This window comes from Hyla sarda, chromosome 5 (genome assembly GCF_029499605.1).
Source record: "Hyla sarda isolate aHylSar1 chromosome 5, aHylSar1.hap1, whole genome shotgun sequence".
NCBI lineage: Eukaryota > Metazoa > Chordata > Amphibia > Anura > Hylidae > Hyla > Hyla sarda.
The window spans coordinates 58,638,373-58,651,362 of record NC_079193.1 but is presented as its reverse complement, the minus strand read 5'-3'; the positions used below and the strand labels follow the sequence as shown (position 1 = coordinate 58,651,362).

At 46.6% G+C, this 12,990-nt stretch overlaps 1 protein-coding gene across 2 annotated transcripts in view; it reads left to right on the top strand.

The window, feature by feature from the left end:
- LOC130272522 (uncharacterized) overlaps positions 1-8,640 on the top strand; it is a 33,415-nt gene extending 24,775 nt beyond the window's left edge. For both annotated transcript variants that reach the window (XM_056518376.1, XM_056518375.1), the window contains exon 2: positions 4,633-8,640. In XM_056518376.1, coding sequence (XP_056374351.1) covers positions 4,964-8,515 — 3,552 coding nt within the window. In that variant the 5' untranslated portion in view covers positions 4,633-4,963 and the 3' untranslated portion in view covers positions 8,516-8,640. The remainder of the gene's footprint in view (positions 1-4,632) is intronic.
- The last annotated feature ends 4,350 nt before the right edge of the window (positions 8,641-12,990 follow it).

The following is a 12,990-nucleotide window of genomic DNA, read 5'->3' as shown; positions in this document are numbered from 1 at the left end:
CCCTCACATTATATATACAGTATATCCCATAAGTGACTCCACCCCTCACATTATATATACAGTATCTCCCATAAGTGAGTCTACCCCTCACATTATATACACAGTATCTCCCATAAGTGCGTCCACCCCTCACATTATATATATACAGTATATCCCATAAGTGAGTCCACTCCTCACATTATATATACAGTATCTCCCATAAGTGAGTCCACCCCTCACATTATATATACAGTATATCCCATAAGTGACTCCACCCCTCACATTATATATACAGTATCTCCCATAAGTGAGTCCACCCCTCACATTATATATATACAGTATATCCCATAAGTGAGTCCACCCCTCACATTGTATATACAGTATCTCCCATAAGTGAGTCCACCCCTCACATTATATATACACTATATCCCATAAGTGACTCCACCCCTCACATTATATATATACAGTATATCCCATAAGTGACTCCACCTCTCACATTATATATACAGTATCTCCCATAAGTGACTCCACCTCTCACATTATATATACAGTATCTCCCATAAGTGACTCCACCCCTCACATTATATATACAGTATCTCCCATAAGTGAGTCCACCCCTCACATTATATATACAGTATCTCCCATAAGTGAGTCCACCCCTCACATTATATATATATACAGTATATCCCATAAGTGAGTCCACCCCTCACATTATATATACAGTATCTCCCATAAGTGACTCCACCCCTCACATTATATATACAGTATCTCCCATAAGTGAGTCCACCCCTCACATTATATATATACAGTATATCCCATAAGTGAGTCCACCCCTCACATTGTATATACAGTATCTCCCATAAGTGAGTACACCCCTCACATTATATATACACTATATCCCATAAGTGACTCCACCCCTCACATTATATATATACAGTATATCCCATAAGTGAGTCCACTCCTCACATTATATATACAGTATCTCCCATAAGTGAGTCCACCCCTCACATTGTATATACAGTATCTCCCATAAGTGAGTCGACCCCTCACATTATATATATACAGTATATCCCATAAGTGAGTCCACTCCTCACATTATATATACAGTATCTCCCATAAGTGAGTCCACCCCTCACATTATATATACAGTATATCCCATAAGTGACTCTGCCCCTCACATTATATATACAGTATCTTCTATAAGTGAGTCCACCCCTCACATTATATATACTGTGCTGCCTTCGCAATGTATTTTACATGCTTGGCACTCAGCAGGCTCTGTCCCTTTAAGACCCTCCATTTTCTTGAAGCCTAGAGGCGGGCCTTCTTTCTAAAGCCTAGGGCTAGCCCCGACATGTTTCATTCATTCCAGCTCCAGCTACCACAGTGACCAGATCCACAGGACTTCTGTTACGCCTAGTGCTCCGGGTCCCCGCTCCTCCCCGGAGCGCTCACGGCGTCTTTCTCCCTGCAGCGCCCCGGTCAGTCCCGCTGACCGGGAGCGCTGCACTGTCATGGCCGTTGGGGATGCGATTCGCACAGCGGGACGCGCCCGCTCGCGAATCGCATCCCAGGTCACTTACCCGTCCCGGTCCCCTGCTGTCATGTGCTGGCGCGCGCGGCTCCGCTCTCTAGGGCGCGCGCGCGCCAGCTCTCTGAGACTTAAAGGGCCAGTGCACCAATGATTGGTGCCTGGCCCAATTAGCTTAATTGGCTTCCACCTGCTCCCTGGCTATATCTGATCTCCTCCCATGCACTCCCTTGCCGGATCTTGTTGCCTTGTGCCAGTGAAAGCGTTTAGTGTGTCCAAAGCCTGTGTACCTGAACTTCTGCTACCCATCCTGACTACGAACCTTGCCGCCTGCCCCCGACCTTCTGCTACGTCTGACCTTGCCTCTGCCTAGTCCTTCTGTCCCACGCCTTCTCAGCAGTCAGCGAGGTAGAGCCGTTGCTAGTGGATACGACCTGGTTGCTACTGCCGCAGCAAGACCATCCCGCTTTGCGGCGGGCTCTGGTGAAAACCAGTAGCCTCTTAGAACCGGTCCACTAGCACGGTCCACGCCAATCCCTCGCTGACACAGAGGATCCACTACCTGGAAGCCGAATCGTGACAGTAGATCCGGCCATGGATCCCGCTGAGGTGCCGCTGCCAAGTCTCGCTGATCTTCCCACGGTGGTCGCTCAGCAATCGCAGCAGATTGCCCAACAAGGACAGCAGCTGTCGCAGTTGACCGCCATGTTACAGCAACTTCTGCCTCTGCTACAGCAGCAACCATCTCCTCCGCCAGCTCCTGCACCTCCTCCGCAGCGAGTGGCCGCTCCTAACCTCCGCTTGTCCCTGCCGGACAAATTTGATGGGGACTCTAGACTCTGCCGTGGATTTTTGTCTCAGTGTTCCCTGCATATGGAGATGATGTCGGACTTGTTTCCTACAGAACGGTCTAAGGTGGCGTTCGTAGTAAGCCTTCTTTCAGGAAAGGCCTTGTCTTGGGCCACACCGCTCTGGGACCGCAATGATCCTGCCACAGCCACAGTCCAGGCCTTCTTCGCTGAACTCCGGAGTGTCTTCGAGGAGCCAGCCCGAGCTTCTTCTGCCGAGACTGCCCTGTTGAACCTGGTCCAGGGTAATTCTTCAGTGGGCGAGTACGCCATCCAATTTCGTACTCTTGCTTCCGAGTTATCATGGAATAACGAGGCTCTCTGCGCGACCTTTAAAAAAGGCCTATCCAGTCGCATCAAGGATGTGCTGGCCGCACGAGAGATTCCTGCCAATCTGCAAGAACTCATCCATCTAGCTACCCGCATTGACATGCGTTTTTCTGAGCGACACCAAGAGCTCCGCCAGGAAAAAGACTTAGATCTCTGGGCACCTCTCCCACAGTATCCGTTGCAATCTACGCCTGGGCCTCCCGCCGAGGAGGCCATGCAAGTGGATAAGTCTCGCCTGACCCAGGAAGAGAGGAATCGCCGTAGGGAAGAAAATCTCTGTCTTTACTGTGCCAGTACCGAGCATTTCTTGGTGGATTGCCCTATCCGTCCTCCACGCCTGGGAAACGCACGCACGCACCCAGCTCACGTGGGTGTGGCGTCTCTTGGTTCCAAGTCTGCTCCTCCACGTCTCACGGTACCCGTGCGGATTTCTTCTTCAGCCAACTCCTCCCTCTCAGCCGTGGCCTGCTTGGACTCCGGTGCCTCTGGAAATTTTATTTTGGAGTCGTTTGTTAATAAATTCAGCATCCCGGTGACCCGTCTCGTCAAGCCGCTCTACATTTCCGCGGTCAACGGAGCCAGATTGGACTGCACCGTGCGTTACCGCACAGAGCCCCTCCTCATGTCTATTGGACCCCACCTTGAGAGGATTGAGTTCTTCATTCTCCCCAACTGTACCTCTGAGGTCCTCCTCGGTCTGCCTTGGCTCCGGCTTCATTCCCCCACCATTGATTGGACCACCGGGGAGATCAGGAACTGGGACTCTGCCTGCCACAGGAAGTGCCTCTCCCCCCCTCCCAGTCCCATCAGGCAAGCCTCTGTGCCTCCCCATGGCCCCCGTCCTGGTGTCACACTGCCCCGTGCCAGGCCTCGCCCTCTGCCCTCCCTCCCCATTCCCACTCCTGCTGTACTGCCTGCCGTTGAGGAAACCCTCCATTCTTTCCCGGTGTCCTCATCCCAGGGGAGGCAGTTACCGGACAAAGAGAAGGGGAGACCTAAGGGGGGGGGTACTGTTACGCCTAGTGCTCCGGGTCCCCGCTCCTCCCCGGAGCGCTCACGGCGTCTTTCTCCCTGCAGCGCCCCGGTCAGTCCCGCTGACCGGGAGCGCTGCACTGTCATGGCCGTTGGGGATGCGATTCGCACAGCGGGACGCGCCCGCTCGCGAATCGCATCCCAGGTCACTTACCCGTCCCGGTCCCCTGCTGTCATGTGCTGGCGCGCGCGGCTCCGCTCTCTAGGGCGCGCGCGCGCCAGCTCTCTGAGACTTAAAGGGCCAGTGCACCAATGATTGGTGCCTGGCCCAATTAGCTTAATTGGCTTCCACCTGCTCCCTGGCTATATCTGATCTCCTCCCATGCACTCCCTTGCCGGATCTTGTTGCCTTGTGCCAGTGAAAGCGTTTAGTGTGTCCAAAGCCTGTGTACCTGAACTTCTGCTACCCATCCTGACTACGAACCTTGCCGCCTGCCCCCGACCTTCTGCTACGTCTGACCTTGCCTCTGCCTAGTCCTTCTGTCCCACGCCTTCTCAGCAGTCAGCGAGGTAGAGCCGTTGCTAGTGGATACGACCTGGTTGCTACTGCCGCAGCAAGACCATCCCGCTTTGCGGCGGGCTCTGGTGAAAACCAGTAGCCTCTTAGAACCGGTCCACTAGCACGGTCCACGCCAATCCCTCGCTGACACAGAGGATCCACTACCTGGAAGCCGAATCGTGACAACTTCTAAAAGCTAATACAGACTGCAAATCTGATAAATACCAAAGCCTGTGAGTATGGAATTGCTAGTTATCTTGTATAGAGAGATGCTTGGCATTGTAGATAGAGAATGTGTGTTTTCAGTGTGTAGTAAGTGAGCACATGTTAGACTATCTATGTATTAGCTATGCATAATGTAAGGCACTTGAATAGCCATGCTTATATTTGTCTTTCATATGTTTGTTTTACAGTTTTACCGCGTGTGTTCATTATATCTCAGTAAAGATTACATCAGTTAAGAAACCAGCGTGTCTTTCCTTGAGATTCGGTATAAACTTGATGTGAAGCTGTGTCCACGAGACAGCGGAGACATTATAGTAAAAAGGCTTTTAAAACGTTATCAGAAGCAGTTAATCAGCTTTGAATCGTCCGCAGCCTCAGACTCATAAATCCTGTGCCCTGCAGTCTGTGTCGGAGTAAGGGCGCGAAGCACTAGAAAGTGAAACTAATTCTCTCACGTGCTATAACACCGCTGTGCTGTGTCCAATCATCATCATTATCTACGCTGCCAGCTAAATCAAGATGCAGAACCCAGAGAACAGCACTCTGACAGTTAACCCTCAATGCTCCTATAAAGAGGAAGACACCTTGCCAAGAAGTAGATCTAGGTGCACAACATTGTCTAGAGCGTCCAGTCAAACAAATCTAACTTCGGTTAGCACCGATGCAACAAGATTTAAACGCCATAGTTCTAGACACTCAAGCACCACTAGCCTGTCATCCGCTAGCGCCAGAGCAACTAAGGCAAGAGCGAAAGCAGAGGCAGCTTGTGCAATGGCGTCCTATGCAAAGCAGGAAGCTGAATTGATGAAAGAACAAGCAAAAAGTGAATCTGAAGCACTTAGAAGAAAAGCTGAAGTGCAAGCATCTTTACACTTACTGCAACAGCAGAAAAACGCTGCAGCAGCCTTAGCCGAGGCAGAAGTTCTCACAAGGGCTGCCGAAGCTCAGTTCGCTGACATAGAAACCCAGATGTCACCCCTCAGCGCAAGCCAACGTACCCGAGAGTACATACAGTCACAAGCAACCATGTACACTGACCAGCAGTTCAATTATGCACCAAGACCATCATTGACTCCACCAGCAATAAGCAACTTTGATACTATGCAACACTGCAAGACTGAATTAGAACCTCAGGGTAGGAAGTCAAGTGGATGCATGCTCAGAGACCAATCTGCCAACCTGACAAGAGTGCAAACGGATGCTGATTTACTCCCTCCTCAAGCAAATACAAGTCTGGATTATAGCAGAAAGACTTACAATAGAGGAGAACAAAGCAGACTTAGTCAAGTACCTCATCAGCCTTACCAGCCGCAGCCATACCCTGAGTTTACACCCAGGAAGTATTCACCAGATGCAGCAAGAGCTACAGAGGTAGCAAGATTCCTGATGCGCCGTGAGATAGTGAGCGCTGGTCTAATGAAATTCGACGACCGCCCAGAAAACTACTGGGCCTGGAAGTCATCTTTCCTAAGCGGTACCCAAGACTTAGATCTGACAGACAGAGAAAAGCTTGATCTGCTCGTCAAATGGCTAGGACCAGAGTCCACTGAGCAAGCCCAAAGAATCAGATCAGTACATGTTCATGACGCAGCAGCAGGACTTGCAATGGTGTGGAGGAGACTAGAACACTGCTATGGGTCACCTGAAGTGATTGAAGATGCTCTTCTGAAGAGGATAGAAAACTATCCAAGAATGACAAACAAAGACAATCAAAAGCTGAGAGGGTTTGGGGACCTACTCTTAGAAATAGAAGCCGCTAAGTCTAGTGGATATCTGCCAGGTCTCTCATACTTAGATACAGCACGTGGAGTTGATCCCATAATCGAGAAACTTCCTTTCAACTTGCAGGAAAGGTGGGTCACTCAAGCATCAAGATACAAGAAAGAACATCGAGTCGCATTTCCACCATTTGCCTTCCTTGCTGAATTCATCGTAGACCAAGCTGAAACACGCAATGATCCAAGCTTTGCTTTCCTGAACAAGAGAACTGCAAGCTCCCCAAAGGTAGAGCAAAAACATCCAACGCCTTACAAAGAACGCAGAGCAACAGTTTCTGTACGGAAGACAGAAGTCTCGCCTGAGTCTGCAGTCAATCAGGAAGACAGCGCAAGTAAGAAAGTTGAGGAGCCAGACAAAATATGTCTCATCCACAACAAGCCTCATCCACTAAGAAAATGTCGCAGTTTCAGAAGTAGGACATTAGAAGAGCGCAAAGCTTACCTTAAAGACAATCACATTTGTTTCAGATGTTGCGCTTCAATTCAGCATCTTGCAAAAGACTGTACAAAAACAATAAAATGCACAGAGTGCAACAGTGACAAACACCTGTCAGCACTGCACCCAGGACCACCACCATGGAAACAAGAAGTTCCAGCAACTCAAGAAGATCATGGTGGGGAGCAAGGCGAGAGTACAACGCCAGCAGTAACCTCAAAGCGCACTGAGATCTGTACAGAGCAGGGCCGCCCCAGATCATGTTCCAAAATATGCTTAGTCAAGGTGTATCCTGCAGGCTTCAGAGAAAAAGCAATCAAGATGTACACAGTCTTGGATGAACAGAGTAACAGATCTCTGGCAAAAACAGAGTTCTTTGACCTCTTCGGTGACAAAGGAAGTCCAACTCCATACACCCTGAAGAGTTGTTCTGGAGTTGTAGAGACAACAGGGAAAAGAGCAAACAACTACATCATTGAGTCATTAGATGGAAAGACAAAGGTGACTCTTCCTACCCTCATAGAATGTGATGAGATACCAGACGACAGGTCAGAGATCCCCACACCTGAAGTTGCTCGTCATCACCCCTATCTGGTGCGAATAGCAGACCAGATACCAGCACTAGATCCAGATGCTGCAATCATCCTTCTACTTGGGAGAGATATCCTCAGAGTGCACAAAGTCAGAGAACAGTACAATGGGCCACACAATGCACCATTTGCACAACGCCTTGATCTCGGATGGGTCATCGTTGGAGAAGTATGTCTAGACGGACTCCACAAACCAGAAAAGGTGAATGTCTACAGAACACATCTGTTACAGAATGGTCGCACATCTTGTCTTTGCCCATGTACCAACAGTCTACACATTAAAGAGAGACTTGTTAACCCAACATATCATCAGAGTATCCAGAGGTGCATGGAAGACTTAGCCTCAACTGGAGATACAGATGAACTGGGATGTAAGGTGTTTGAAAGAACACGAGATGACGACAAGCTAGCACCCTCGGTGGAAGATACTCTCTTCCTTGAGATTATGGACAGAGAAGTCTTCAGAGACAAATCAGGCAGCTGGGTAGCCCCTCTACCCTTCCGGTCACCACGCCATCGCCTTCCTGACAACAAAGTACAAGCAGAGAAACGCTTCACCTCGTTACAGCACATGCTACAAAGAAAGCCAAATATGAAGAAACACTTCCAAGCCTTCATGCAGAAGATCTTTGATAACGATCAAGCTGAAAGGGCACCACCACTACAAGAGAACCAAGAACACTGGTACTTACCAATATTTGGGGTTTACCATCCTAAGAAACCAGGCCAGATACGCGTAGTTTTTGACTCTAGTGCGAAACACCAAGGCATCTCACTAAATGATGTCCTTCTCAGCGGACCTGACCTGAACAACACACTCCTTGGAGTACTCATCAGGTTCAGAAAAGAACTCGTAGCAGTGACAGCAGACGTACAACAGATGTTCTACTGTTTCCTTGTTCGTGAAGATCACAGAGACTACTTAAGGTTCCTGTGGTATGCAGACAATGACTTTAACAAAGAAATCACAGAGTACAGGATGAAGGTACATGTGTTTGGAAACAGCCCTTCTCCAGCTGTAGCTATCTACAACCTGAGACGAGCAGCACAGCAAGGTGAAAGACATGGTCAAGAAGCCACACAGTTCGTCATGAAGAACTTCTACGTAGATGATGGACTTGCTTCTTTCTCCAGCAACGAAGAAGCTATCAACGTCCTGAAAAGTACAAGAGAAATGTTGGCAGAATCCAACATAAGACTGAACAAGGTAGCTAGCTTCCAACAGCAACAGAGTCATGGAAGCATTTCCAATGGAAGACCGTGCTAAAGACCTCAAAGACTTGGATCTAGGAACAGAATCACCACCCTTGCAAAGAAGTCTTGGGATTAGTTGGGACCTGAAGACTGACAGTTTCACCTTCAGGGTCTCCAGAGAAGAGAAGCCATTCACAAAAAGAGGTGTCCTATCTACAGTCAACAGTCTTTATGACCCCCTGGGGTTCGTAGCACCCATCATCATGCAAGGTAAAGCTCTTTTGAGACAGATCACTACTGAGCAAGAACAAAGTGACTGGGACGTACCTCTACCTGAAGAGAAGGAAATGCAGTGGAAGTTGTGGAAAGACTCATTGTTAGAGCTTGAACAACTCAACATCCCTAGACCATACGTATCTGTTTCCTTGTCTGCTACAAAGAGAAGAGAAATATGCATATTCTCTGACGCCTCGACTATGGCTATCGCATCTGTCGCCTACCTTAGGGTAATAGACACTGAGGGACAAAGCCATGTCGGGTTCCTCATGGGAAAATCTAAGCTGGCTCCCAGACCGGCTCACACTGTCCCACGTCTAGAACTTTGTGCTGCTGTCTTAGCTGTAGAGATGGCAGACATGATTACAACAGAACTGGACATCAAGATCCATGCAATTAACTTTTATACAGACAGCAAGATTGTGTTAGGATATATTCACAATGCTTCAAGAAGATTTTATACATATGTGGCCAACAGAGTGACACGTATCAGAAAGTCTACAAGTCCAGAACAGTGGCATTACATCAGCACAGACAAGAACCCAGCTGATCATGGGACGAGACTGGTGCCAGCCACTGCACTCAAGCAAACTAACTGGTTCGTAGGTCCATCCTTTCTTCGTAAACTAGAAACCAAAGAAACTACTCAGGTAGAGGCCTTTCAGTTCATAGAACCAGATCAAGACAAAGAGGTAAGACCTCAAGTGGCAGTTTGTAGGACTTTAGTTACAAGAGACAGTCTGGGCGCCCATAGATTTGAAAGGTTTTCCAGCCGGAAGTCACTGACCCGTGCAATCGGAAAACTTATCTGTCTAGCCAGATCCTCCTGCAGAGCTATCAATACTGATCAGCGTAGCAACGACCACCTTGAACAAGCCAAGGTCACGATCATCAGATGCATCCAACAGGAAGTCTTTAAAGAAGAAATCCAAGGCCTTCTGAAAAAGGAAGAGATTTCTCAACACAATTCACTCAAGGACTTGTACACCAAGCAATGGAAACAAGTTCAAAGTCTTGCGGACATTTTCTGGAAGAGGTGGAGACAGGAATACCTGATAATATTCCAGCCATGCAAGAAATGGCAAGATGACAAGCCCAATTTACAAGTTGGAGACGTTGTTTTACTGAAAGACTCTCAGGCCCACAGGAACGAGTGGCCTATTGGACTCATTGTGGGGACTGATCCTAGTAGTGATGCTAGAGTTAGAAAGGTTGAAGTTAGGATTGTTAGACAGGGCATTCCCAAAGTGTATGCAAGGCCAATTTCTGAAGTAGTTTTACTCCTGTCCAAGGGTTAGTGGCATAACAAAAAGTATGCCAGGTGGGGAGTGTGCTGCCTTCGCAATGTATTTTACATGCTTGGCACTCAGCAGGGTCTGTCCCTTTAAGACCCTCCATTTTCTTGAAGCCTAGAGGCGGGCCTTCTTTCTAAAGCCTAGGGCTAGCCCCGGCATGTTTCATTCATTCCAGCTCCAGCCACCACAGTGACCAGATCCACAGGACTTCTAAAAGCTAATACAGACTGCAAATCTGATAAATACCAAAGCCTGTGAGTATGGAATAGCTAGTTATCTTGTGTAGAGAGATGCTTGGCATTGTAGATAGAGAATGTGTGTTTTCAGTGTGTAGTAAGTGAGCACATGTTAGACTATCTATGTATTAGCTATGCATAATGTAAGGCACTTGAATAGCCATGCTTATATTTGTCTTTCATATGTTTGTTTTACCACTTTCATTATATCTCAGTAAAGATTACATCAGTTAAGCAACCAGCGTGTCTTTCCTTGAGATTCGGTATAAACTTGATGTGAAGCTGTGTCCACGAGACAGCGGAGACATTATATATACTTTATCTCCCATAAGTGACTCCGCCCCTCACATTATATACAGTATCTCCCATAAGTGAGTCCACCCCTCACATTATATATACAGTATATCCCATAAGTGAGTCCACCCCTCACATTATATATACAGTATCTCCCATAAGTGAGTCCACCCCTCACATTATATATACAGTATATCCCATAAGTGAGTCCACCCCTCACATTATATATGCAGTATATCCCATAAGTGAGTCCACCCCTCACATTATATATACAGTATATCCCATAAGTGACTCCACCCCTCACACTATATACAGTATATCCCATAAGTGAGTCCACCCCTCACATTATATACAGTATCTCCCATAAGTGAGTCCACCCCTCACATTATATACAGTATCTCCCATAAGTGAGTCCACCCCTCACATTATATCTATATACAGTATCTCCCATAAGTGACTCCACCCCTCACATTATATATACAGTATCTCCCATAAGTGACTCCACCCCTCACATTATATATACAGTATCTCCCATAAGTGACTCCACCCCTCACATTATATATACAGTATATCCCATAAGTGACTCCACCCCTCACATTATATGTACAGTATCTCCCATAAGTGAGTCCACCCCTCACATTATATATACAGTATCTCCCATAAGTGACTCCACCCCTCACATTATATATACAGTATCTCCCATAAGTGAGTCCACCCCTCACATTATATATATACAGTATCTCCCATAAGTGACTCCACCCCTCACATTATATATACAGTATTTCCCATAAGTGACTCCACCCCTCACATTATATATACAGTATCTCCCATAAGTGAGTCTACCCCTCACATTATATACAGTATCTCCCATAAGTGAGTCCACCCCTCACATTATATACAGTATCTCCCATAAGTGAGTCCACCCCTCACATTATATATACAGTATATCCCATAAGTGAGTCCACCCCTCACATTATATACAGTATCTCCCATAAGTGACCCCACCCCTCACATTATATATACAGTATCTCCCATAAGTGACTCTACCCCACACATTATATATACAGTATCTCCCATAAGTGAGTACACCCCTCACATTATATATACAGTATATCCCATAAGTGAGTCCACCCCTCACATTATATATACAGTATCTCCCATAAGTGACTCCACCCCTCACATTATATACAGTATATCCCATAAGTGACTCCACCCCTCACATTATATATACAGTATATCCCATAAGTGAGTACACCCCTCACATTATATACAGTATCTCCTATAAGTGAGTCCACCCCTCACATTATATATACAGTATATCCCATAAGTGAGTCCACCCCTCACATTATATATACAGTATCTCCCATAAGTGAGTCCACCCCTCATATTATATATACAGTATCTCTCATAAGTGAGTCCACCCCTCACATTATATATACAGTATCTCCCATAAGTGACTCCACCCATCACATTATATATACAGTATATCCCATAAGTGACTCCACCCCTCACATTATATATACAGTATCTCCCATAAGTGACTCCACCCCTCACATTGTATACAGTATCTCCCATAAGTGAGTCCACCCCTCACATTATATACAGTATCTCCCATAAGTGAGTCCACCCCTCACATTATATATACAGTATCTCCCATAAGTGAGTCCCCCCCTCACATTATATACAATATCTCCCATAAGTGAGTCCACTCCTCACATTATATATACAGTATCTCCCATAAGTGACTCCACCCCTCACATTATATATACAGTATATCCCATAAGTGAGTCCACCCCTCACATTATATATACAGTATATCCCATAAGTGAGTCCACCCCTCACATTATATATACAGTATATCCCATAAGTGATTCCACCCCTCACATTATATATACAGTATCTCCCATAAGTGACTCCACCCCTCACATTATATAAACAGTATATCCCATAAGTGAGTCCACCCCTCACATTATATACAGTATCTCCCATAAGTGAGTCTACCCCTCACATTATATATACAGTATCTCCCATAAGTGACTCCACCCCTCACATTATATATACAGTATCTCCCATAAGTGAGTCCACCCCTCACATTATATATACAGTATCTCCCATAAGTGAGTCCACCCCTCACATTATATACAGTATCTCCCATAAGTGAGTCCACCCCTGACATTATATACAGTATCTCCCATAAGTGAGTCCACCCCTCACATTATATATACAGTATCTCCCATAAGTGAGTCCACCCCTCACATTATATATACAGTATATCCCATAAGTGAGTCCACCCCTCACATTATATATACAGTATCTCCCATAAGTGAGTCCACCCCTCACATTATATATACAGTATCTCCCATAAGTGACTCCACCCCTCACATTATATACAGTATCTCCCATAAGTGACTCCACCCCTCACATTATATATACAGTATCTCCCATAA